The sequence below is a fragment of the Thalassophryne amazonica genome, chromosome 21 (genome assembly GCF_902500255.1).
Source record: "Thalassophryne amazonica chromosome 21, fThaAma1.1, whole genome shotgun sequence".
NCBI lineage: Eukaryota > Metazoa > Chordata > Actinopteri > Batrachoidiformes > Batrachoididae > Thalassophryne > Thalassophryne amazonica.
In genome coordinates, this window is record NC_047123.1 from 38,604,729 (window position 1) to 38,632,692 (window position 27,964).

At 42.6% G+C, this 27,964-nt stretch overlaps 2 protein-coding genes across 3 annotated transcripts in view; both read right to left on the bottom strand.

The window, feature by feature from the left end:
- Positions 1-1,214: 1,214 nt before the first annotated feature.
- On the bottom strand, positions 1,215-13,968 carry angel2 (angel homolog 2 (Drosophila)). Of its 2 annotated transcripts, XM_034162625.1 has the most exons (9): positions 13,928-13,968; positions 11,816-12,474; positions 11,454-11,674; positions 11,304-11,373; positions 9,175-9,605; positions 7,657-7,771; positions 4,452-4,497; positions 4,236-4,366; positions 1,215-1,381 (listed from the first exon to the last, which is right to left on the bottom strand). In XM_034162625.1, the coding sequence occupies exons 2-9, from the start codon at positions 12,465-12,467 to the stop codon at positions 1,230-1,232; spliced, it is 1,818 nt and encodes a 605-aa protein (XP_034018516.1). In that variant the 5' UTR covers positions 12,468-12,474; positions 13,928-13,968; the 3' UTR covers positions 1,215-1,229. The 2 variants fall into 2 exon arrangements, with proteins under 2 accessions (XP_034018516.1, XP_034018515.1); XM_034162624.1 differs by lacking the exon at positions 13,928-13,968 and having other exon boundaries at positions 11,816-12,521.
- A 4,634-nt stretch (positions 13,969-18,602) lies between these two features.
- The window catches only part of galnt14 (UDP-N-acetyl-alpha-D-galactosamine:polypeptide N-acetylgalactosaminyltransferase 14 (GalNAc-T14)), a 135,436-nt gene continuing 126,074 nt past the window's right edge, over positions 18,603-27,964 (bottom strand). Inside the window, exons 13-15 of the mRNA XM_034161606.1 lie at positions 27,261-27,405; positions 25,663-25,782; positions 18,603-19,469 (exon numbers count right to left, since the gene is read on the bottom strand). Of these exons, the coding sequence (XP_034017497.1) occupies positions 19,311-19,469; positions 25,663-25,782; positions 27,261-27,405 (424 nt within the window). The 3' untranslated portion in view covers positions 18,603-19,310. The remainder of the gene's footprint in view (positions 19,470-25,662; positions 25,783-27,260; positions 27,406-27,964) is intronic.

Genomic DNA, 27,964 nt, shown 5'->3' on the forward strand with positions numbered 1-27,964 from the left:
GTGGAATCTGAGTGCTGGACATGGTGTGTGTAGTTAGACCCAGTCATTGTAATGTACAGCAGGCTACATTAAGACACTACTGACTTATTGCTGAGTGTTACATGATGTCTGTACAGTGTGGCAGGGGTGCAATGGCACACATGTGCCGATGTATACACTTTGAGTACCTGTAGTTAGCAATGGAGGTGTTGTGCAGAGGATAATGAACAGATGTGAGTTTAGGAAGTATTTGTATGAAAGTAGGTGTCATGAGGTGGGTCTCTAAGCAGCTTTGGCCCTGCAGTGCCAACAATCCCATGCCACTGGGAGATCAATGTGCTGAGTCAACATTATTTGAAATGACACATGGTACTTGTACAGCCTTGAGAATACTACACGTTAGGATGTAATGATTGTATTTGACCCAGGAAGTTTAAGTTTAAGTTTAAGTTTAAGTTTAAGTTTAAGTTTAAGTTTAAGTTTAAGTTTAAGTTTAAGTTTAAGTTTAAGTTTAAGTTTAAGTTTAAGTTTAAGTTTAAGTTTAAGTTTAAGTTTAAGTTTAAGTTTAAGTTTAAGTTTAAGTTTAAGTTTAAGTTTAAGTTTAAGTTAAGTTTAAGTTTAAGTTTAAGTTTAAGTTTAAGTTTAAGTTTAAGTTTAAGTTTAAGTTTAAGTTTAAGTTTAAGTTTAAGTTTAAGTTTAAGTTAAGTTTAAGTTTAAGTTTAAGTTTAAGTTTAAGTTTAAGTTTAAGTTTAAGTTTAAGTTTAAGTTTAAGTTAGTTAAGTTTAAGTTTAAGTTTAAGTTTAAGTTTAAGTTTAAGTTTAAGTTTAAGTTTAAGTTTAAGTTTAAGTTTAAGTTTAAGTTTAAGTTTAAGTTTAAGTTTAAGTTTAAGTTTAAGTTTAAGTTTAAGTTTAAGTTAAGTTTAAGTTTAAGTTTAAGTTTAAGTTTAAGTTTAAGTTTAAGTTTAAGTTTAAGTTTAAGTTTAAGTTTAAGTTTAAGTTTAAGTTTAAGTTTAAGTTTAAGTTTAAGTTTAAGTTTAAGTTTAAGTTTAAGTTTAAGTTTAAGTTTAAGTTTAAGTTTAAGTTTAAGTTTAAGTTTAAGTTTAAGTTTAAGTTTAAGTTTAAGTTTAAGTTTAAGTTTAAGTTTAAGTTTAAGTTTAAGTTTAAGTTTAAGTTTAAGTTTAAGTTTAAGTTTAAGTTTAAGTTTAAGTTTATTCTGCCTGTAATGAGTGAGACACCACAACATTACATGAGTTACTTTAATAACTGGAAACAAGTCAATAGAGGCAGATGATCTGATGCATGGCAGGAATTAGGCAGGCCATGGACCTCCTGCACCTCCAACTGACCCACCAAGGCCAATCTCCTCTGCTGCTTGAGAATCCAACCACCAAACCTGGCATCACCTGTGGACAAACCACATAGCAAACATAAGGCATGACATGTACTCTACACTGACTTCCATCAAATAGTTTTACTGGGCAATAATGGTGGTTTGGTCTACAAAACATTACAGCACAGATAACAGTTGACCAATCAACACTGAGTTCTGTGGGACACAGCCTGACTTGGCTCACTTTTCCACACTAAATTCCATTTCAGAGCAAAATAACTCCCCTTCAAACTCGGGTAACCTTGCTGGGACATTGTCCCAAAAACCGGTGACAGAACAAACAGTTGCCCCAAGACACTTTATATTGTAAGGCAAGGCCACACAATAATTACACAAAAACCCCAACAGTCAAAACAACCCCCTGTGAGCAAGCACTTGGCGACAGTGGGAAGGAAACCTCCAACAGAACCAAGGAGGGGCAGTCTCCTGTTGGGGCTGACAGAGAGAACCAGGAACAAGACATGCTGTGGAATCAAGCAGAGCTTAAACATTGATTTACAACACAAACCTGGCAAAAGCAGCAATAAATATAACTGTAAAGATGGTTGAATACATCAGCACTACACTCATATGTCCAGAGGCACATCACTGCTCCTTTACTTGGATTTTTGTTTTAAGGTAGGTGAGGGGCTCTTCTTCACTCAGCTCAGGCTACTTATACACACCCAAATTAATCTTTTGGGTGGATACAATGACACCCCCCCCCCCCCCCCCCCCCCCCCCCCCCCCCCAAAAAAACAAAATTTGAACAAAACAAAAACCACACACCTGCCACAAGCAACTGCTGAGCAAACAACAAAAACGTTCTGTAAATTCCCACCCCACCATTCAACACTCCCTTGGTGATGATGGTGTCAGTCATCTGTACACTTATCTCTATAACCCCTTTGGATAATTGTGTTAAAAATCCCTAGATGACTTAGTAACATAACACCACTGACACAGTACACAAGTGCTGGTTTTTTGACCCCTTAACCAACCCTCAGCCACACTGCTGGGATCTTTTCTGCTCCTGCACATCCTTTAATTAAACACATACTGAAATGTTTAATTCATGCTGAATGTGCACAGCTTTGGCATTTGAAAGCAACATTAAAAACATATTCCACATGCTATCAAGCTGGTTGCAACAGTGTGCCCTCCTGAACTTTCCACACATGCACTCATAACTTAACCACAAGTCCAGACTGTGGAGCCTCAGAGTCCACATACTAAAGATCACATGGGTGATTCTTTAACTACAGGCACTATTGGCCTTGTAAATGTAATTTCCACCACACCATTGCCTTAAAATATAAAGCGCCTTGCAGCCAACTGTTTCTGATTTGGCACTATATACATGTGCTCTGATGTCACTGTTTATCTCCATAGAAACTACCCAAACAATCTTTCATACAAACTGTGCTGTGGTGGAAATTACAGCAACAGTGTGGGACAACTACATTTTGTTAAACAAAAAAAACAACAACAGTTGTATGACATTGAATACCCCCATTATGTTTTGATGATTTTATAGATATTTTAAAACTTTAGAAAAAGCACAAAATGGCAATATTTGCATATAATGATGCTGAAAAAAGGTGAAAAGTCATCAGACTACTAGAAGAAATGTCTTAACACACTTTTTCATTGTAAAGATAACTATAAAAGTGTGACATTTCCCCTCTTTCTCTGTTTGTCATACAATATGATCAAAGGACATAAGTGCCCATAGTCTAACAATCACCCACAAACACTTCACTGACTTTGCATCCAAACAGCCTGTGGAGAGTTTTCCGTTTCCCATTTGGGGAAAATATTGATGGACTACATATCATCCAAAGTGCCATCACTCTTCAACCTGCATCCTCACATTGACCTCTAATCCACAGCACCACTTGACATGAATGTCCACATCTGAACTCTAATGCAGACAGACAGTGTCTGCATGCCTGATTACAGCTCCTACTGTCCCGACTATAAGAGACCAGCTGCCTCCTCTCTGGGACAGAAGTCCCACTAAGGTAGCCAACAACTTTTCCTACTTGAGGCCACTCCAAGGCCTACTTGTGCTTATCCTTTTCCACCCTGCACAATTACTTATATGATGCATAATTATTGTTAAAACCTACCACAAAATTGTGTTCTTACATTATGGCTACACTGTGGCATTCCATATGGCTCAGTACATCTCATTTCCAAAAAGGTTGCCCACCCCTGCCCAAACAGGTACATATGCTCTTAAGGCTTTAGAAGGCAACACATTTTTACACAATACTAAAGACAAAGCAACATCTTTGCTTCAAAGGCTCCCTGCAGCATAAAGAGGCCTGATGAGAAACGAGCAGACATTTGACTTCCCTGCATCAGTCACTGTGAAAACACCTACAAATGATTTGCACACTCACTCCTGATTAACCACAACTACTACTGGACTCAACATTATCCATCACAACCTTTTAGGTTCAGGTAACTTCATTTGTACCCGTACGTAGATTTGGCTTGCAGCAAACAGAAAAAAGGCATCCATGTTAGTCAACACAACAACAATAAAAACCACTAAAAAGATGGTCAGCTTAAAACTAGTGTGCAAAGGGTAAATAAGTATATAAATATCTAAATGCAAACCTACTAAGATGTGTTCAGTTGCACAATTGCTGCTGGGACAAAACTACTCCTGTAGCATTTTGTTCTACACCTTGGGACTCTAAACTCAGCTGCGATTCACCAATCAACCGACTGGACCATTTAATGATGTGACTCGGTCTGTTCCTATCCTTCAATGTCAAACTGCCAAACCATGCCACCAAAGAAAAAGCTAAAACAGATTCAATAAAAGCATTGAAAAGCATCATTTTATTGCCAAGACCCACAAAAACATACACTACCTGGAGTGAACAGGATGTAATCCACAGTCATGGCTCCACGGGAGTGACAGGTGGTGACCTCCTGCCTGCCATCAGACTTCAACATGTGCTGGTAGGACGACTGCAGCTTCAGACTATGCTGGAGCTCACACCTGCACAAACACACACACATGCAAACAACTTCATGTCACACTACACACATCACCATGTCCTCATGTCCAACCACATGTACCTCACCTGTTCAGGCCACTGATGTCTTCAACCATCACATCACAGGGCACTCCTGACACACACAGGGCAAAAAAAAAACAATCACATCTACCAAATACAGTCTGACCTACAATGTACTTCATTTGATACAATCATCTAGAAACTAACAATTGACTCATACATACTAAAACTACTGAACACCACAACAAACCATTACAGCCAATCAACACTCTTCCCACCTGTCACACACATGACACCTGCTCAGTCCATAACATCTAAACCCACAACCAGGAGGAACTCACCGCACACACACGTCAAACAGGACTAAACCGTTCACAACATGTCTGACCAAACATGGAGTCAGGCTCACTTGTGCACACAGTTACACGTGACACTTAGCAGCATCCTGTTTCTTCCAGAGTCACCACATGTCACCACTCCAGCCAACTACTACCATCCTCATCAACACAGCTCTGCTTTCCACAAACTACAAACGCCACCACCGTCCATTACAGACAGAACTCTCAGCCTGGACTGTCAACCACTATCAATCAATCAATTTTTTTTTTATATAGCGCCAAATCACAACAAACAGTTGCCCCAAGGCGCTTTATATTGTAAGGCAAGGCCATACAATAATTATGTAAACGACCCCCTGTGAGCAAGCACTTGGCTACAGTGGGAAGGAAAAACTCCCTTTTAACAGGAAGAAACCTCCAGCAGAACCAGGCTGAGGGAGAGAACCAGGAAAAAGACATGCTGTGGAGGGGAGCAGAGATCAATCACTAATGATTAAATGCAGAGTGGTGCATACAGTGCAGCATAACTAAGGGATGGTTCAGGGTCACCTGATCCAGCCCTAACTATAAGCTTTAGCAAAAAGGAAAGTTTTAAGCCTAATCTTAAAAGTAGAGAAGGTGTCTGGTTCCAGAGGAGAGGAGCCTGAAAGCTGAAGGCTCTGCCTCCCATTCTACTCTTACAAACCCTAGGAACTACAAGTAAGCCTGCAGGCTGAGAGCGAGGTCCCTAAGATAAGATGGGACCTGATTATTCAAAACCTTATAAGTAAGAAGAAGAATTTTAAATTCTCTTCTAGAATTAACAGCAAGCCAATGAAGAGAGGCCAATATGGGTGAGATATGCTCTCTCCTTCTAGTCCCCATCAGCACTCTAGCTGCAGCATTTTCAATTAACTGAAGGCTTTTCAGGGAACTTTTAGGACAACCTGATAATAATGAATTACAATAGTCCAGCCTAGAGGAAATAAATGCATGAATTAGTTTTTCAGCATCACTCTGAGACAAGACCTTTCTAATTTTAGAGATATAATGCAAAAAAGCAGTCCTACACTATGACAATAACCTGAGGCCCCTTAGCGTGTTCTCTTCCCTAAACAACAGCACCAACACTTTCTCCTTTGCTTCTACTTCACATACTTAAAATCAAGTTCTAAAACACACCTCATCACCACCACCCCTCCCTCACTCTACCTTGCACATTAACTGTCACATTTTATCCACCGAAATCCATCACCTTGGGAGCAGGATTTCACTCCCTCTTTCTACATAACTGCATTTCAAACTACACTCACCACTCTATACATACTAACACTACATTCACAAACCCACCCCTGGACATCATGTCAGCTGCCATCACAGACCCCATCTACTGTCAGACATCTGCTAAATCTACCTGCACATCCACTTTGGATCTGCTGTGGGAACGCTGAACAATACTTTCACAACACAGGGTGAGCATCAAAACCCACATCAGGCCAAACTCCACTTTTAACCACAACACTAACAGTGACAGATTCTGTTGGAACCAAACCACACTTATACACACCAACACAAATCACACCTCTTTCACCATGCACAATAACAAGGCACATGGTGGAGTCACAAAGCCATTACTATGCCAGTGCCACTATGAATCCCACTTACAATATACACCAAACAGCACAGACACAAGCCACACAGTCATTTGGACTGAGGACAACAACATTTACTTTTTGGCCAACACCCAGTACTCAACAAGTACACCATTCCTACTGTGAAACACTGAGGTCACTCGCTGATGTTTTGGGGATGGCTGCATGAACGCAGCATGTTATCAGGAAATACTGCAGGAACTTTTGCTTTCAACATAACAACTATCCACAAATCTATGCCAAGTCCACCTGTCATTGACTCCAACTGGGGTGATCTGAGACATACAGTTCATGCAAGACAAGCCAGGATTTTACAGGCACTGGAGGGGTTTTGACAAGAACACACTATCACTGCTGTTAAAGGGGCCAACAGATAGTATTAACAAATGGGGTATGTCAACCTTGGATCACATCCATTTGGGTTGTTTCTGTTGACATTGAGGTTGCAAACAATCCCCTCAAATATCACTATCACTTATCAATACACACATAATTCATCCCTCTACATTTCCCTGCCAACCTGTACAGTTATCCCATACAGGAACATCTATGTTTCTGCTGAAACTGCTTGCTGCTCTCAACCCCCCCCCCCACAACCAACACAGAGCACACACACACACACCACAGAGTGAAACTACAACAACTCCATCTACATCTTTCTAAATATAACACACTACTCCTATGCTATGATACATTCACAAATTAACAGTTTATTTTGCTGTTAAAAAGCCTCATGTTTCCAATAAGTTCCTAAACTTTTCCTGTTTGCATTAAGACAAACCATGTGAGCAAGAGGAGGAGGGGGAAGAGCTGATCACTACAAAACAAACCAACTAACTGCTGGTATCAGAATAATATCACTATTGGCAGATATCCAAAATCAAGTATCATAACTGACAAAATGCTGCCCTACTTCTCAATAAGACTTGACAGGAGTAAACACAGTTGCTTTACAATGTCTTCACCCAACCAATAACCATGACAGAATAAGTTTTTATCATCAACCACATTCTCACAAACTCCTACATTCCACCAGGGTATGTAAACTTAGCACCACTACAACATTTCCCCCCACCCACCACAGACAAATTCTAAACGCATCCCATATGTACTGGAGCTACCTACCCTTCGACCCCAATTCAACCCCATATCTTTCTAAACTGTTGACCAATGGCTCTAGTTGTCATTTTCGCTACGGTAGCCATCCTCACTGGTGCAAACATGCAGACCTAGCAAATTCAATACAACACAAACACTGGACTTGTCCAAAGCATCACCTTGAATGATCTCTAATGGGCATACCTGTGGCTGAGCCCATGTTCTCATACTGACACTTCTGGTTTATTCCCAAACTCTGGCACCAGATGGGACACATGAGGATATCATGACCTCTGGGCGGGTCCTCCTGACCAGACACCTGCCAACACATACTGCATTTAAAATACCCACACAAATTCTGGAAGCCCATGTACAAAACATTTATTTTATGTTACAGGCTGATTCCTAAATGGAGTTAATTCATTTTAATGCGTCATATACAATAAGTACTAAGTTACATGTACATAAGTATTCACAAAATTGAGCTCAGGTGCCTCCTGTTTCCACTGATCATCCTTCATGTTTCTACAGCTTAGTTGGAGTCCACCTGCAATAAATTCAGTTGGTTGGACATGATTTCAAAACGGTTGACAGTCAGAGCACAAACCAAGCATGAAGTCTAATGGAAATGTCTGTAGACCTCAGACACAATGAGGCACAAATCTGGAGAAGGGTACAGAAACATTTCTGCACATTTCATGGTCCTAAAGAGCGCAGTGGACTCCATCATCTGCACATAAAAGAAGTTCAGATCCACCAGGACTCTTCCTACAGCTTGTCACCCATCTAAACTGAGCGATCAGGGGACAAGGACCTTAGTCAGGGAGGTGACCAAGAACCCCATGGTCACTCTGTCAGAGCTCCAGCATTCCCTTCAGAAGGACAACCATCTCTGCAGCAATCCACCAATCAGGCCTGTATGGTAGAGTGGCCAGACAGAGGCACATGGCAGCCCACCTGGAGTTTGTCAAAAGGCACCTGAAGGACTCTCAGACCAGGAGAAACAAAATTCTCTGGTCTGACGAGACAAAGATTGAACTGTTTGGTGTCATGTTTGAAGGAAACCAGGCACCATCCCTACAGTGAAGCATGGTGTGGGGATGTTTTTCAGCAGCAGGAACTGGGAGACTAGTCAGGATTGAGGGAAAGATGAATGCAGCAATGTACAGACATCCTGGATGAAAACCTGCTCTTGACCATCTTTCAGCAGGACAGTGACCCTAAGCACACAGCCAAGATATCAAAAGACTCTGTGAATGTCCTTGAGTGGCCCAGCCAGAGCCCAGACCTGAATCTGACTGAACATCTCTGGAGAGATCTGAAAATGGCTGTGCACCGACGCTCCCCATCCAACCTGATGGAGCTTGAGAGGTGCTGCAAAGAGGAATGGACCAAACTGCCCAAAGATAGGTGCACCAAGCTTGTGGCATCATATTCAATCAGACTTGAGGCTGGAATTGCTGCCAAAGGTACATCAACAAAGTATTGAGCAAAGGTTGTGAATACTTATGTACATGTGATTTCAAACCATTTTTTTTTATACATTTACTCAAATTGGAAAAAAAATAAAAACATTCTTTAATGTTTTCATTATGGGGTGTTAACAGTACAACTGTGAGCGAAAAACAAAAAATTAATACTTTTTACAATAAGGCTGTAACATTATATGTGGAAAACGTTAGGTACTGTGAATACTTTCCAGATGCACTGCACCTCTCTCACCATGCCTATCTGCATCCCCTCATACTGGAGGTGCCCAGTGGTCAGGAAGTTGTACAGAGGACTCCAGGGGGTGGAGTTTAAATCCCCACATATGACAACCGGATTGTGGGATCCGGCTGGGAGGCCCGTCAAGCGACTGATCTCGGCCAACAGGATCGCCAGCTGGGCCAGTTTGACGTCACCGCGCCGCGGGTTAAACAGGAGATGAGTGTTAGCGACGCAGATGAAGGACGGCAAGTCCCGATGACCCGCTATACCCGCTGGCTGCAGCAACACTATCTGGCCCACATTGTCCCGGTTCAGGAGCCTGTCACCAGAGCGAAAATACTCCACAGGATTGGAGGACAACAGAGAGAAGCGGGAACTTTTGAAGACAATAGCACAGCCGTCTGGTTTCCTCCCAGTTCTCTTCTTGTACTCACACTGGTAACCTGAAACGCACACACAAACAGTGGTGGCCACAGTTCCAATAATCCCATAATTATCAAAGAGAATGGTTTCATTATCTGATTATCTTTCCAGATAACTGTCTAAACCATTATCACACTAATTACCTTCCAGTAGATTTTTGTCCAATCATTTTTCGACTGTTAACGTGGTAACCAAAGCTGAAAAGCTACATACATTTATAACATTTTAAATCAGTTGAGCATCTACCTGTTAAATGTTGCGTAGCAGATGTGTAGTTCTACCCTCTGCAAACACAGCAGAGCTGCTTCAGGAAGAAACCGCTCTCTCCTCTGCAGCCAAAGGAGAACTGGTCACAAAAAAACCTACTTTCTTTGAACCTCATACTGATACATGGCCAATATCACCCAAGTCATCCAGAGGCATACATTTTTAACTTATGGTTCAAATTTTAAACTAACTTCAGACAAGTTATTAACATTAATGTCACATCTGAAGTTTTACAAAGTGAAAATATCAGATATACATTTTAGTTTTACAGTAATGTGCTAATTTTAAAGATTTTAGTGTGCCCAATGCATTATGGGTAGGGTAGGCTAATCTCAGTACATTCACAACAGGAGAAATGCATTTGAGACGCTCTGATCAGGCTCCACGGACAACAGCGTTAAACTCTAGTGCCTAAAACTCTCGTGAATATATTCTCTGGGTTATTGTGTTTGCATCTTAAACGTAGCTGACATGGATTATCTGGATTTTTGTTTTGGCAGGTTTTCACTGCCATCTACTGGCCAGTAGTGTTCATGGCAGTATTCACCCTGAAGCTGGCCAGACACTGTATGATAATTTCTATCACTTTACTCGGTACCAACTCTAACTGTACGACAAAAGCACACGGTGTAAAAGTTTATGTTCGCACACACAGTCATTTATTTTAGTTTATTTTTATTCATATATTATAGCAACAACAATAACAGTCTACAAAATGAACCTTGTCTGACCTTCACATTAAACACCAAACTTTCAACATGTTAAACTACTCCACACCTTCAACAGCAGCACTCTGGGACGGTTATGGCATCACATCAGTGCCGAAAACATGCACTCAGTCGTAATATATTTTTTCCCACATGCGTAGATACGACCTGCGAGTGCACCAAGTATCTCTGCGCACTCGCACACTCAGAAACTGGTCCTCGAGCAAGGCTTAAAAACTGCTGTGACAGGGAACAAATGTGATCAGCACACCTCTGCTGTGTCAAAGTTGAGTTGTACTTACACGCAGTACATTTCTGCTCTCTCACATGAAACTTGGGGGAAGACTTTTGTTACCACAGGGGAGGAAACAAACAACAGCAGGCCTGTCAATCAAATCTCACTCTTTAGAAACAACCAATCACAGCAGAGCCAGTACCGGCTCTTGGTTCCCTCCCCCATAGTGCCACAATCCTCACCCATGTTTTGCACAAGACAGCAGAAATCCACTTCGGCACCCATCTGATACCATAGATGGCCCCCACCTACTGAGGCTGCACTGAATATTGCTTTGGCACCTTCACAGGCCATCACTGAGGGCTAAACCACATTTCAGCTCCTGCTTCTAACCACTTCTTCCCACAACCTAAGCTCAGACTTCTACAGCTGCAACATCAATTAAAACGTGTTTTCCCTTCTCACAGACTGCTTGCTGCCTGTTTGTTTGTTTGTTGATTACACCATACCCTGAGCCTGGAGAGCAGGTTTGATCTGCTTTTCATAGTGGTCTTCCTGAACCTCCTGCAGACACAGGATCTGAAAAATAAGCATCCAGTCTTCACTGTAAATCCCAACTACAACACACGCCTCACATCATCGTGACGTCATTAACTCACGTCAGCGTCATACAACTGGATCTCCGCCAGCAGCCGGGGCAGCCGGTACTCCCAGGCCAGGATGGCTGGATCGCAGTGCCAGTACAGGGACAAGTTGTCCTCCAACAGATCCTGAGACAATATGTTGTAGCACAGCACTGAGAAATCAAATGCTTTACTATCCTCTGGTGGCTGGAGGTCAACACTGCATGCAGGACATGTTTCCCAGCGTCTCAAAAGAGCTGCAAATAAAAAGACACGACAGGAAGACAACAGTCAGTCTCATTCATCCGTCATGATCTTGGACAGAGACTGAACCCACCATGAATGCTTTACATTTTTCCCCCTTGAAACAAACACTGAATTCCACAACTTAAACTTACGTCTCACAGGTCTGACAATGTCCTGCTGCGTGATGCCTGCAAGGGTTCCACGTGTACTGTGCCACCTGCTGGCTCCCGCCGCCTGTTCTTCTGGCTGCTTGGACCACAGTCCCAATCTACTCTGAACACTGCTGTCACTCAGTTCCTCTTGGTGTCCTGTTCTATCTGGGCTGCGTCTCTCCTGCTTCTCTGCCACCTGATCTTTGGACTGGGGTTTATCTGGTGACTCCCGATGACTGGATTTTGGTTTGCTGCTTGTACTGCCTGTAGGGTGACAAGGTGGAACTCTGTCCGACGTCCACTGTTCCGCACGTCTTCTGCTCGCTCCATCCGGGACTGGTTCGACACCCATCTGAAATTGCTCCCTCTTGACACCTCCTCCTCCAGGTCCACTGTTCTCCTCTACGCTCCTCCTCCGTTTGTACGAAGGCCCTCTGTCAGGCTGCTCCATCGTGACCCTGATGGAGGTGTACAATGAATAACGGACGCTGTGGAGGACAGAAGGAGGCGACGGAGGAAATCCGAGCACCGCTAACCATGAAGGACCAGGAAAGAAATGGGAGCTATGGGCAGCAGAGGAGGTGCTGCAGCGAGTATGATGGCTTTGAGGAAGGACGCAATTGCAGTAGGAGGTCAACCGACGCAGGAACATGGGGTGACTGCAAGGAGGAAGAGCAAAACAGCTGATGGAGGAGCTACAACTCATGTCATGTCTGCTAAAACAAAAATTATTCATTTATCAGCACTATAGCTCCAACTATCACTCAGTTGTTACTCTATCATATTCATTCTGATTGATTTCTTATTAAAAGTCAATATTCTGGTTTTTTCATTTTATTGGAAAATGTGAGGCATATAAGATGTTCAGCTAATTGGCAGCCTCTGTCTCTGCTCAGGCTTTAGAATACAATAAAACATACTAAATGTTATACAATTCTATGATACTAATAGTGAATAATACAATAAACACATAGCATGAAGACATAACAGTTGCAGCTGTAAATCAAACATTTAAACAAATTAACTTGAACATTACACATTGGTAAAAATAATTAATTGATGTTCACATTTCTGCTGCTGCTTAAGCTCATGTTTACCTTCCAAACTAAACCTCTTTAGTTCTGTTTGGGGTTTAATTCAGGGGAGGTGATGCTCTAGTCGTTAAGCTTGAGACCAGATGATGCTTGGTTCAAATCCCAGCCTGACCAGAAAATTGTTAAGGGCCCTTGGGAAAGGTCCTTAATCCCATAGTTGCTCCCGGTGTGTAGTGAGCACCTTGCATGGCAGCACAGTGACATCAGGGTGAATGTGAGGCATTATTGTAAAGCGCTTTGAGCATCTGATGCAGATGGAAAAACGCTTTATAAATGCAGTCCATTTACCATTTAATTTCTGATGGTAAAGAATTCCAAATGTTCTCCTGCATCCTTCAAACTCGACAGTTTTGTTTGCTTTCTATCTTAAATAACTATGCTCTGTGTCCAGCTGTTTAAAGATCTGACACCTCACCTGTGGGGTCAGTCCATTTACACACTTAAAAACAACTTTCAGAAAGAGGAATTTTATGAAGTTAGAAAAAGTCGACAATTTCTAATTATCTATGATTTTTTGTAGATTCTGGTCTAAAATGTTACATTCAGACTATAAAGGTCGAACACTGCCCCCTACAGGCCGTCCGACGTACATGCTGACTGAAACACCACTTTCACATTCAATTTCAGTCATTCGGTTTCATTTTCTTTCTTTCTTTTCATTTATTACATGTAACAGTTCCAAACACAAGATGACCGGATTCTACGAGTCTTAATCCGGGATTCGGACCGTTTTCAGTCCATTCTCTTGTCTCGCTTTTAAACAGCTTCATTCGCTTAAACACTGCATCGAAACTTAAATTTTGCTGATATTCAGACATTATTTCGGATATCTCAGCTGCAGTCAGACTGAATTGAAAACCTGGTTATTTGCAGCCAGATAACTTTCGGTTGTTTTTAGACCTTAGCTAGCTACGTCACAGCGGAGGCTTCGCGCGCTTCACGGCTCGGCTCTTAAACGCCACAGACGCTACAAATCTGTATCATTTTTATTGTAATATATAAAAATACAACCACTAACCTGCAACCACCAGAATTCAGGCTGAAATCCGCCGTTTCACTTCATACGTCACACTCTACGTCACATTAAGCGCCGTGCATATGTGCTGCCTTCAGGGACACTAAACAACAGTTCCATCTTCTTTTTTTTCCCTCTTGTTTTCTGTTAACAGCTAATTTCAATCTTCTTGTATTTTTCTTTTCAGACTGAAACTCCAAATGCATATAAAGAACATATTTTAAAACATTTTCTTTAAAACTTTTTGGGAGAAAAATGTTTACCACCACACACACACACAATCTTCAACTTCTTACTCTCAGCAGTCACTGAGCTTGAAGCGGGGTACACCCAGGACAGGACGCCAGTCTGTCACAGGGCCACAAACCATTTTTTTTTAAACACATTACACATTAAACTAAAAAACTACAATTTCCCTAAGGTACACAAATGCACCATCCATGCCCTGTGTTCTTTGCCATCACGCTGGGACTTGTAGTTTTCTTGTTCTGCTTCCACACTTCAGTAAGAACGGAGTGCTGACAGGACTACAATCATGGCAGTGCAGCACTGAAACGTAGCGATCGCCCGTGGCCCCTAAGAATGTCAATTGTTATGCTCCAATGCACCATGAGAGTTTTGGATTTTAAATATTAGTGTTTCATGTTAGTTCAACAGTGTTGTTACTGTTAATGATTTATTGGTGTAAGTAACTCTAAGTACATTTATTTCTTTGCTTGTATTTTAATTAGGCTCTTATTGCCTTTATTATCAGCTACGGTTAACTTCCTGTTTGAGATTCAATGCTTTTATTTTGCAGAGTACTTCCTATTTTTAACTGTTGGCGCTAGTCAGCTTAACAGCATTAAGAAAGATGGTGGAAGAAAAGTTACAGAGCAAAATAAAAATGTATTTAATTCTTAGCTGCCTCCTCGTTAGAGGACCAGGGTACATTAATATGTCAATAAGAAAACAGTTTGAATATTTGTGTTACCAAATATGTACATTTGTAGAGTTCGCTTGCTAAGATTTTTTGACAGTTTAAGTGTGTGGATGTTAGCTTTTGTTAGCTTACACCGTTTTTTTGTGTCCTCAGCTCTTACAGTGAAATTAAGGGTTTACTGCCATTAAATGTAATAATTCATAAGTCTCGTTCTTCAGCACGACGGAGTGTATGCTACAATTTTATTTTATTTTTAACTTCAGTTGGTTTAGTCAGTTAAGTGTCATGTTGCCATTAACATGACTGGGAATTGTAGTGCGTTTCATGTCTTAACCTGTCTGTCTCAAGGTGAAAGCCCCGCCCCCTTTTACCTGCAGGAACATATCTTAGATTGATGAGTTTAATTTCTGTACTGTGACAGTAACAACCTTGTGCTCAGCTCACCTGCTTAGACAACACTTCAACGCCATCCACAACAAAGGTTGAGCTGAAAATAAAGTCAACGTTTGCAGAAAACAACAATCCAGAAAGCTTCACAACTAATTACAGTCACCATGAATGAACAGGTGTGAGACAGTCCAGATCTGAAGCCTGGGACCTGTCACCCATATTAGTTCCAACTGTACAGACATTTTGCCAACATTGATAACATCAGGGATAGATCCAAGGAAGCCTGGAGGGGACAGAGCTGTGGACACAAACTGCAGTTCAGGGACACTACTCCAAAAAAGTCTCAAGTCAGGGATTACAAATAGCTGGATTCTAGCTCTGGGGTCCAGAGCAACACCACTGGACATGGTACTGAAATGTTGAATGTCCAACACAGGAAACTGATCATGTTCTTGGGGTAAAACACTCCTGAACAAGTGGCCAGTTTTGAACCTGACTGTAGACATGTGGTTTCCTCAAGTACTCACAACAAATCCTGTGGACTGCGGTCTACTCAGTGTGCCTGACATCATCTGGACAGAATTCAAGATGACGCTGCAACAGGTTTACAGGTGAACCATGTAAACATGGACGTGATGGTTCCATTTGGGATTTCTTCTGTAACACCACCTCCATCATGCTGGTCCAAGTCTTTGGTGCTTGTGATTCTTCCTGGATGGTTGATTCTGACCCACCTGTGATTCACAGATCTGTAGCGGACAAACGTTACTTCCAAGACAAAGGGTTGAAGTGCTCGTTGGCGTTCAGTATTGATGCACCTGTGTGTGGCGCCAACACCTGCTCCCAGACCAGACCTGGAACCTACTCACAACTTCCTGCTTCCATCCTTCAACATCACATGACCTCACACCTGGATTTGGATCCTTGATAGATTCCCCCCCCCCATAACGATGACAGTGAGGTAGGTTTTTCCCCACTAACAGTTGTTTAAGTACTTTTATTAGTGCTGGTGTACAGTTGTTAACAGGATTCACAGTAATACGCCAGCTGAAACAATACCTGGAATGGCACCTGTAGAAGTCATCGGGTTCAAACTGGATTGTCATCATATTTGCATTACAGCGTGATCAATATGAGCCTTTCGCCAACACATCGCTATCGGCACCACAACATCCAGTATCGGTCACATTCTAAGCTGCATGCAATACTATATACAAGAAAATATGATTTAAGCAGAATACTTTGAATTTGTGTTGATTAAACATCACTGAACGCCTTGTACGTGAGCGACCATCATCCTGCCACAGCTGTCAATCATCACCATGTGATGGCTCTATAAACCTTTATTCAGCAGTTTAACAGCATATCAAAATGGTGCAGTGGAAAATGCTCAGAAATACACATGAACACGCATCATAAATCACATATCTCCATTCAAATTACAGAAAACAGACAATATTCACACACAGCAGATATGTGCTGACTTTTGACCCCAGCACGCCGGGGTTGATGGGAACATGCCACGTTCTGCTACAGATCATTCATGTTTGTGCTCATTTCTTGGGACACCCGTCACCTGACTGTTTCTCTCACCTCTTTACCGCTTCTGCTTGGAATTCCATCCATTGACCTTTTCCTTCTTTCCAAAACATCTGCTGAAGTTTTCCTGGAACCAGGGTTCTGCCCAAACATGGGACGTCGTGCTGTCACTTGTGCTTCTGCTGTAAGCAGCAAATCTGCAAAGGAGAAGAAGCAGAACCCGCTCGGTCCAGTCGCTGCAGCGGCGTCTTTGTGTCACCACTCGTGTTGTTGACTCGGAGCCTCTGTGGGTCATCTCCAGAACGCAGCGTGTCATCAGCATATCAACTGACTTTAAAACCTGACAGCAGACACTCACATCTCATCCTGTTTCCCGGTGTTTGTTGAACAACCTCTGGTTTCTTCACATTTCAGCTACAAAGATGCACTTTGACATTCTGGGCAGAAGGTTGGGGTTCGTGAATCGTTCATGTCAGGATCCGTCATTAAAATGTGATATGTGCAGTCAGTCACTTCAGTCGTCACTTTACAAGTTTATTAAATAGATTATGTTGAAAGCCGATGATTTTCAGGAGCTCCACGGCCTGACATGTTGTTTATAGTTTACCAGTTTGCTAGTAAAGAGTCTTTCACTGCTGCTAGTTAAAATACTGAGATGATTATTTCCTGCTTGCAAATAGGTTACACTCATGTTCTTTTTTTTAACAACCACAATGGCCGATTTACATTTGCATAGTCGGGTCCATAACTATCTGGACAGTGACAGTGTTTTGACCTTTGACCTCTGCACACCACAGTGGAACTGAAAGAACATAATCCAGATGTTCCTGGAGTGTTGACTTCCAGCTGTCATTCAAGGCATTTCACAATTATATTTACACTTACAGCTGCTTTTACAGCTAACACTCTGAAACACACACGCTGTGGTACTGTACAGTCAAATAACTACAAATGTCTGAGTGCACTATGTTCCTACAGCCGGGTCCATCATTTTGATCTTTGGTTTGAAATCCTTTATGTAGCTCTGATTTTGATCAGCGCTTACATTTACTGAAAGAGTGTTTAGTGACAAGCATTCTGATTCTGAGCTGTTTGCGCAAAGACACTAGTGCTCACTCACTTCTTAAGACCCACCAACTCCCCGATCGTCACGGCAGGTCTTACATTTAGGTCTTTCACTGAGAGTGCAAGTCCATTTGAGGAACATTCCAGCATATTTTGCTAACTGAGCAGCAGTAAACACCATTTCTAATCAACTGTTGTGATTGTTGTGATACAAAGTTGGATTTGTAGACCACATATGACATTAATCTGTCAGAGTGGTGCAGTTTATTTCCTCCTAGTTTATTTTCTAAAAATTTGTTTTATTTAACCTTTATTTAGCCAGATTAGTCCCACTGACATCAAGACCTCTTTTGCAAGGGAGATCTGGACAATTGTAATGTTTCCAATCAACCTGACCTGCTTGACTTTAAATGTGGGAGGAAACTGGAGCACCCGGAGAAACCCACACAAAAACAGGGAGAACATGTAAACTCCACACAGAAAGGCCACAGGTGGGAAATAAACCCTTTCTTGCTGAGGCAAGTGTGAACCCCTAAGCTACCGTGCTGCCCTTCTAACTGCACACTGTGCTATCAAGGATTACTGCCTCATTAAAGGATTCATTAACGCCAATCTTTCCAGCCTTCACCAACATCTGTACTTTGGAAATGCACAATGAAAACAAATTCACAAACTGCATAAATTGCTCATACTATATTTTTGGTTAAACTCCTGTCATTTTTCACAACACACTTTGATTTAAACTCTGTTGTGGCTGTCTGTCTGTCACTGTCCAATTAATTAGCAACCTGACTTCAGACTCAGACTTTGCATATTTGTTGTATTAATTATTCAGGGTTCTGGATTGTGACCCACAGGTGCCACTGCTAATGATCTCGCATCTGACTGTACTTGTCCAGTGATGGCGCCGCTGTGACTGACCTTCCTGCATAAACAGGAAATCAAGTCGAACAATAACATGTCAGTCAGAAAAACTGTTAAGAAACAAAGACTCAAACACTCAGAGGAATTTAGTCCACCATGTTCCACCACATTCTGACATTCAGCGTCCGTTCCGTGTCAGGTATGGATCTAACCCCGCTGGAGATCCAGACCTGACACGGCGCTTCCATTTCAGTATACAAAATAAATAATCTGAGTCTCAGAATCTTTGTTCAAGTCTCTAGAAGAATAGATGTGAAATCTGAGGTCCTCTGATACAAAACGGCCATCATCGAGTAACTACACACTGGAGCTGTGCTTGGTTTAGATCCTGGATTCTTCTCAACAGTCCAAAAACCTGCTAAAGACATGACGAGACACACAGTCAGATACCACTGCCACAGAACAGTTTGAGTCCTGGACCAGTCTGGATTTAAGGTGCACTTAGTTTCTCCATCCAACGTGGATTCAATGCAACACGACGGTTAGCTTTCTGTTAGAGGACCACCTCAGTGCAGCGCCTTCAACCAAAGGTCACAGGGCCAGGGGTCAAGAGAAGGGCACGTCCCATCTCTGTGTGTAGGCGCTCAGTTCACAAGGGCTGATGACCAGCATTCGGGAAGAGTCCATCCCATCCAGAGCCATCTCTGAGTCCAGGCAGAACCGAGAGGCCAGATGCTCCAGGTGGGTCCCAGACTTCTGCCATCGCTGGAGGGGAACCCAAAAAAACAAGAACACGGAGTAAGTACGAGCATCACATCCTGTAAAATCACACAACCGACTGAAAGCCCCAACGGACATCAGATCCATGCCCTCAGACCGTCAGGATGCTGGTTCTACTTTATGTTCTTGTCCATCGCCAAAGGGACGCTGAACTCCATGTTTAGAAAAATACCTCAGACTTAAGAACTTTGGACAACACTGGTGTGGAGTCATGTTATCTGGCTCAAATCTACAAGGACCAGGTCTGGACCTGGACTCTACATTTCTGGTCTCTATACCTCCAACTGCACACAGAACAAGGAGTCAGTGTCCCTCAGTCCTTCTAGTCCTGTCCCATCTACACCAGGATCCAGTACAGTTTTGTTCCTTTGACTTCATGAAACAACAAGAGGACAAATCCTCAACCAGGCCTACAAGCTGCAGAAAATCCAGATCACACTCGGGTCCTGTTATTCTCTTGGATTGGATCTATGGTGGTTGGAAGCTCTTATGAGATCGGACTCACTGCTGCAGTTTCAGCTGAACCAACAGTGACGAGACCCAGACAGACTTCAGAAACGTTAAAAGTCACTGGATCACAGTAAAAACCAGCTCCAGTCTTTTCTCTTTTTCTCTTTCACTGAAGCGTCTCTGAGGAAGTCCCAGCGCTCAACCTGAATCTGATGTTGTAACAGAGCCTGCAATACACACACCTCACCACTAGATGGCACAACCTCATTACTTTTATTCCATACTGGACTGAGGATCTATGTGCTATTTAGGTTTTTTTTTTTTTTCTCTCTACACCCAAAAAAAAGTGTTTGTCAGCCTAAATCAAGCAGACTTGAAACATTACATTTGTAGGCTTGGTAGAGGTCAGAAAAAACTCGCCATATACAAAAAATGGCAAGTGAAAAACGTTAGGTGGTACTATAAATAATAACTACATTTTGATGAGAACAACTTATAATGGGAAATTTGTGTCACACACAGAAAAACGCTATATTGTTGTGGTCCATAGAGGGAGCTCTTTCCATGGATATAGGCCACGCCCATTTGTGTTATGATACTTTGGCGCTAAATGGCCCTACATGAGCCTGTCTCTAGATTGTTCACAGAGAAAGGTCAGATTGGTGTTAAAATGTTCTCTGCTTCTTTTCTCTGAACAATCTGGACTGGAACTTTTCAAACATTTTGCTCTGTTGCCAAGTTTTACTTTCCGTTGGACCTTGTGCACCGCTGTTTAATTTGTCATGTTTTTTTCATTAACGGGGAAAACCAAATGGCATAAAATTTGTCGGGTGTATGGACATCCTCAGTAGATCCACAGTGCCACATTTGGTGGAACTGGCACCACTAGATGGCACTGCAATGCAGAGATTTACGAATTTTGAGCTCTAATATGCTCCAAAAGTCATGTAGAGCTTTCCTGACAGTCTTAACAGGCTCCTCCGTGGTCCCTGCTTGGGGCAGGTCTGGATTCGTGGTGGCGTGGGGGTGGGGGGTGTTTGGGCTCTTAATATTTGCTTGCTAATCTAGTTATTATTTAATTCTTCAGATAAAACCTAAGGGACAAATACAATCAGACGTGTGACAGACACAAAAATGTGGTGACAGAAAAGTTTCCTCTCCTTGACGTCCAGTCACATTTCCAAATCAATCTGCACAGAGTGTCAGTGGGTTCGGGTTCAATTCCAACAACCAGCAGCTACATCTGAGTAACACTCCAAAAAATCTCAAGTCCCTTTCAGGTGGAGTCATTTGTTAGTGATCATGGGCTCGAGGAAAGTCTCAGTCTTTCTCTTTGGAGTTCATTTTTGACAGAGCAGATAAGTCTGAACAACCTGTCCAAGAAGAAACACACGTCTTATGGTGATACTGGACATTGAACAGGACATCTCTACCTCCAGAGGACACTGGACACCACATCTCTACCTCCAGAGGACACTGGACACCACATCTCTACCTCCAGAGGACACTGGACACCACTGAACCTGAATATGTTGGTTCCTTCCAAGATTTATTATGAAAAAATGTAAAGTTCTGGTTTTGGACCATCTGGACTTAAAAAAACAAACAAACAAAAACCCTCTTTTGATAAGTTGGACTTACCTGGAAGATAGAACATTGATTTATATGCAAAACCAGTTGTTTAATTTTTATTTATTGATTTATTTTGGAACACACTTCCCCTCATACACCTCAAATGTCTCTTCATTTGAACAGAAGTGTCTTTAGGTTCAGTTCTGATTTGGACTGAAGGACTCTCAGCTTCTCTTCCACTGTGGTGACGGACGCACGCACACACGCACGCATGCATGCACCCACCCCCACCATGTTTTGTTTTCTCTTTTTTTAAAGGCTTGTAATCATATCTCTGTCGTCTATCTCGTTCGAGTTCTGGAACACGACATTGTTCTGCAGTGTTGCATTGTGGGTCTGTGGCAGCCCCGTCATAATGACACATTCAGCGCTGTGCAGTGACGCTCCACCGAGCATTTTAATTAAATTTTAAAAAGTGTGATAATTAAAAGTGAATCAATTAGTATTCTTGTCTACTGAGTTAAAAATAACACTGTTTACACTTCATGTCCTCCATACTTCACTTTACGCAGAAATCTGATATTCAACAAATAAAAAGAATAGAAACTTTACTGTCATTGCACACACACACACACACACACACATTATATATATATATATATATATATATATATATATATATATATATACTCAACAAAAATATAAACGCAACACTTTTGGTTTTGCTCCCATTTTGTATGAGATGAACTCAAAGATCTAAAACTTTTTCCACATACACAATATCACCATTTCCCTCAAATATTGTTCACAAACCAGTCGAAATCTGTGATAGTGAGCACTTCTCCTTTGCTGAGATAATCCATCCCACCTCACAGTTGTGCCATATCAAGATGCTGATTAGACACCATGATTAGTGCACAGGTGTGCCTTAGACTGTCCACAATAAAAGGCCACTCTGAAAGGTGCAGTTTTGTTTTATTGGGGGGGGATACCAGTCAGTATCTGGTGTGACCACCATTTGCCTCATGCAGTGCAACACATCACCTTCGCATCATCCGTGAAGAGAACACCTCACCAACGTGCCAAACGGCAGCGAATGTGAGCATTTGCCCACTCAAGTCGGTTACGACGATGAACTGGAGTCAGGTCGAGACCCCGATGAGGACGACGAGCATGCAGATGAGCTTCCCTGAGATGGTTTCTGACAGTTTGTGCAGAAATTCTTTGGTTATGCAAACCGATTGTTCCAGCAACTGTCCGAGTGGCTGGTCTCAGACGATCTTGGAGGTGAACATGCTGGATGTGGAGGTCCTGGGCTGGTGTGGTTACACGTGGTCTGCGGTTGTGAGGCTGGTTGGATGTACTGCCAAATTCTCTGAAACGCCTTTGGAGACGGCTTATGGTAGAGAAATGAACATTCAATACACGAGCAACAGCTCTGGTTGACATTCCTGCTGTCAGCATGCCAATTGCACGCTCCCTCAAATCTTGCGACATCTGTGGCATTGTGCTGTGTGATAAAAGTGCATCTTTCAGAGTGGCCTTTTATTGTGGGCAGTCTAAGGCACACCTGTGCACTAATCATGGTGTCTAATCAGCATCTTGATATGGCACACCTGTGAGGTGGGATGGATTATCTCAGCAAAGGAGAAGTGCTCACTATCACAGATTTAGACTGGTTTGTGAACAATATTTGAGAGAAATGGTGATATTGTATATGTGGAAAAAGTTTTAGATCTTTGAGTTCATCGCATACAAATGGGAGCAAAACCAAAAGTGTTGCGTTTATATTTTTGTTGCATATATATTATATATATATAATATATATATATATATGCAACAAAATTTGTACTCTGCATTTAACACAATCCAACCACTAGGGGCAGTGTGCAGCCACAGTCTGGCACCTGGGGACCAACTCCAGATGTAGAGACTCTGCCTTGCTCAGGGGCAGAGAAAGGAACAGACCCTAAATAAACAGGTTTTTGATTGTGGGAAGAAACTGGAGGAAACCCACAAAGACATGCACAGTCCACACAGAAAGGCCGGGAATCGATCCCAGGACCTTCTTGCTGTGAGGCACCAGTGCTAACCACTAAGACACCGTGCCACAGGAGTTTGGGTTTGTCAAAGTGTCAAACATGGTTATTTTTCCCACAAACCACCTGTGAAACAAACACAAACAAACACTCCTCTGTGTTTGCAAGCAATAAATCACCTGTTTATTCCCTCATCTGCACCTTCTGTACTCCCTTCTCACCTTCCATGTTTCCTTACACCCTCCCTCTTGCTCACTCACTCTCTTTCTTTCTTTCCTCTTGTGTCTGAAGCTTTCTGACCATTTCCAAAGACACACCAAAAAAGGCTCATGACTCAGGCTTCGCTGATGTGTCTTGGGTTTATATTTCACCACTGGAGGAACTGAACCAACAACCCTCCGGTCATGCTGACAATACACCACATGCTAACGAAGCAGGACCTGCAGCCCGTGGTCCAGCTGCACACAAGAGACACTTGGACACAGGCCCCAGTCTTTGGTTCCACTCCCTTAACTTCCTGTCAAAAGAACTTCAGCAGATCCTCGTGACGCAGTTTCCTGAGGGCCATCACACACGCCATGTCTCACTGCCGAGGACCAGAATCAATGCATGTGTTAGGCCAGGCTGTGGCAGTGCTGTGTTATAATGTTATGCCTCAATGCTGCCCCCAGTGCCAGGTCTGTGTAGTGCAGTCCTTTGCAGCACAAAGGGAACTTAGTACTTCAGGACAGTGAGGTCTTCATGTCCTCATCACGCCGTTTTCCTCTTTTGTGGACGAGCGGCGTCTTCACTCTGCTGTCATGTCTCGGCACACATCCTCACGAGCAGCCTGGCTTTAAAGCTACGTCCCCCGCTCACCAAAACCAGCAATTAACTTCACCTTCACGCTGCTGACTGGCAGATCTGCAGCACCTGGACAGCTGGCCCCGGTGATCTCCTCCCGCGGTGTCGCTTCTGTCACAGCGAAACCTACTGCCGAGACAAAAAATATCTGCAGCCACAGTGTCAGCGTTCCCCTCCTCCTTTTAACAAGATGACACACGTGCGCCGGGAAGGGAAATGAAAACATGTCTCATTTTCTAAATTTGGAACCAAAATTAAAATTACCTAAAATACTGGATTATGCCCAAAATAGGGAAGTTCAGGATGAGCTGCTTGGTCTGCTGCCACCGCAGCCCAGATAAACGGAGGGAATGACTGAATGAACTGGAATATTTTAAAAATGTAACCAGAAGAAATAAAACAAAATTATGACATTTAAACAAAGCTCAGGGTTACTGTAATTAAAATACACTCCTGTTAGCATGTTCCGCAACATACCAAATGTCAGATAAACATTAAATCATTTTGTTTGTGTAGAAGTACAACATATAAATCACTTCCTCATATTTCTTGGAAATCGGTATTGTACAAGCGAGAAAGTGATTAAGCTAGCTACTTAACTAGCACAGCCAAGTTACAACCACAGAGATGAAACAAAGAGTAGAGTGGACATGAGGAGCGCGTGAACAAGCCAAGAGCGAGTCGCTTAGGATGCTGTCATGTCCGAGGACATTACACAGAAAAAAAACTAACAAACTGCAACCTGCTTACGCTGCAAATGTTTGGAGAGCGAGACAGGAGGTTAACAGACACGAGCACACTAACGCATGTACAACGACAACATGTCAGCAGACACACGTGCGTGGAAACACACACACTCATGCTAGCAGACCTGTTCAACACTTGGTGAGGACAAATGAGCCAAACCTGAACCAGCTTTCTCTCTCTCTCTCTCTTTCTTTTTTCTTCACCTCATCATGATTTATTGGTTGTCAGGTTGTTCTGTGCTGCAGGGGCTTGTGGGACGCTGTCAAGGTCCCTGGTAGTGAGGTAATGATGTGTTTGTATTAAGAGGACTCCAAGCTGCCTGTCCAAAGAACTGCCAGCACACATCTGTGAGCGTGCACACCATGATCACTTTTAGATAACTTCACCTTTAGATTAATTATCATTTAGATTAATTTTTCAGCCTCATGATGTGCGGTGCAGTCCCACCTGGAGGTGCACACCACCTGTCTTCCTGAGCTCCGTGCACATGTGTCTGTGTGTGCGTGTGTGTGTGCGTGCGTGCAGACCTGCTTGCTGTCGGCCATGTTGCAGGGCAGCAGGAGGACCTGGGAGGCAGGGAAGGTGGTGGAGAGCGACAGGCAGTGCTGCTGCTGGCGGATCTGCTGGCCGTGAGTGTAGAGCCACTCCTGTGTCGGGAAACAACCAGTTCATCACCTCAACACCTCCACCTTTCATCTTCTTAACAAACAAAACCACAAATAAAAAAAACATCAGATCTCAACCTGAAGTCTGGCCCTCAGACACACGCGTGTGGCCTGAGGCCAACACACCAACACGGTCCTGCACACAGCTTTACCACCCAAAAACTGCAGATGGCTTTGTATGTTCTTGCACTTTGCACTGACTGATAAAAAACAAGACCTGATCACTTCACAAGATCAATACAATATAAGAGACCATGTTCATATCTGTCTAAACCGTGTGATTTTGTTCTTAAAGTTTAAAGTCTGGTTGAGCGACTTTGCAGAAAGAAGAATAACTGAGGATTGTGACGGTGAAACGAGCCGATTTATTGAACAGGTCAGGATCAAACTGATCAATTCCTGGATCCCGGCTGAGAGTTCTCAATCAAACGGCATGTTTAAATAGTGAGTTGCTGAACACACATGGACGCGTTCACTAGAACAAACACATCCATCTGCTGACTCAGCACAAGCCCTAACGGTTCGAACCACTACTCAAAGAAATAAATAAATAAAAAACCCGCCTGCAGTCGTGAGGTTTCCCACTGCAGGAGTGAAGTGAGCGCAGTGCCTCGTAATCATTTCCACAGCTGACACAAACACGACTTCACGCCTCTGCATTCATTACATTTCTACAAATCCTCCTGTTCTTTATTGTGTTTTTTGTGGCTCAGCGGGTCACATTTCACGCCTGTCGCTTTCCTCATCTTTCATCTTGTTAGACTCAAACTGACACCCCGAAATTATGTGAAACTTCCTGTGAACAGCACAACTCAATAAAAGCACAACCACAAACACTCAGGTGGGTTCTGTCGTTTTTATCTGACTGACATGAAAATTCACTGTGAATAATTAAAACTTCAAACACGTTCAGGGCCGCTGGAAATGTCTCTCTCACACACACACACACACACACACACACACGAGTACCACGACCTTATGGATTTGTCGTTCACCGTTATGACAATCACACCAATCGTTCTTCTTCTTTCAGCTGCTACGCCACAGCAGACCATCTGTCTCTGTCTCTCCCTCTCCTCTGTGTCTTCCTCTGTCTCACCAACCACCTGCATAAACCTCCTCTTTCTCCTCCCTCTTCTCCTCCTACCTGGTGGCTCCATCCTCAGTATCCTTCTCCCTGTATACCCTGGGTCCCTCCTCTGCACATGTCCAGACCATCTCAATCTATCAGAAATAATCTCAAATTATGATTTTAGAGGAATGTCTGGATGTCCTGTATTTTGTTACTTTTAATTTCACACTGACATGATGGTGTCACCACAGAGGATCTGCTACTCCACATTACACAGGCAGCAGAGTAATACAGCTACAAATCCTACAATGACCTTTGATCTCATACTGACCTTTGACCTACAAATTACAGAAACGACAAATAATGTCCTGGAGTCGTGGTGACTCACCTGATTGACAGCCAGACCCCCCTCGGAGCCTTTGCAGGGTCCCATAGTGAGGACGGGCAGGTCCTGACCCTCCAGCCTGTGTGACTCCAGACAGTTCTGCCGCTGACGGATCACACCGGACTGAGAGTCGGAGTCATCTGGAACCCTGACCAATACCACAGAACATTTCAGAGCACTGATTTATTGAACCTGGGCGGAAATAAAAACCAGTGAAACCCAAAATACACAAGATCCTTTTTACAATACCAACATTAAATATGTTTGTGAGATGGATTAACTTCATCATCCCTTAATCAATTATTTTCTCAAATAAGCAATTAGGTGTCAGAAAACGTTGATCAATGCTTTCCAGAAAATATGACGTCTTCAAATGTCTTTTTTGTCCACAAGCCAAAAATATTCATTTTACTGGTTGATAGGAGTAAAACAAATTAAATAAACCAGATGAATTCAGAGATTTTTGGTATTTAATAAAGTAAAATGAGCTCAAACGATTTCTCATTTATTACAACACTGATTAAATACAGAGTTGATTCATAATTGATTAATCGCTGCAGCTCCATTTCACAAAGTTCAGTCCAGAAACCAGTGACGTAAACTGTCCTAAAATTTTACCTCGAATTTACAAAATCTGCAAAGATTTCACAAAGAACAGAGATTTGAACTCAGCTTCAAAACGATCAATAAGATGAATCAACAGGAAG

Excerpts from the sequence above, each read along its gene's own strand:
- angel2 (XM_034162624.1), bottom strand. The coding sequence starts at position 12,521 with ATGAGTTGTAGCTCCTCCATCAGCTGTTTTGCTCTTCCTCCTTGCAGT. Across the intron at positions 9,606-11,303 it reads ACCTGCTCTCCAGGCTCAGG|GTTACCAGTGTGAGTACAAG; the intron begins GTATGGTGTAAT and ends TGTGCGTTTCAG. Across the intron at positions 7,772-9,174 it reads AGGGGATGCAGATAGGCATG|GTGTCTGGTCAGGAGGACCC; the intron begins GTGAGAGAGGTG and ends ATGTGTTGGCAG.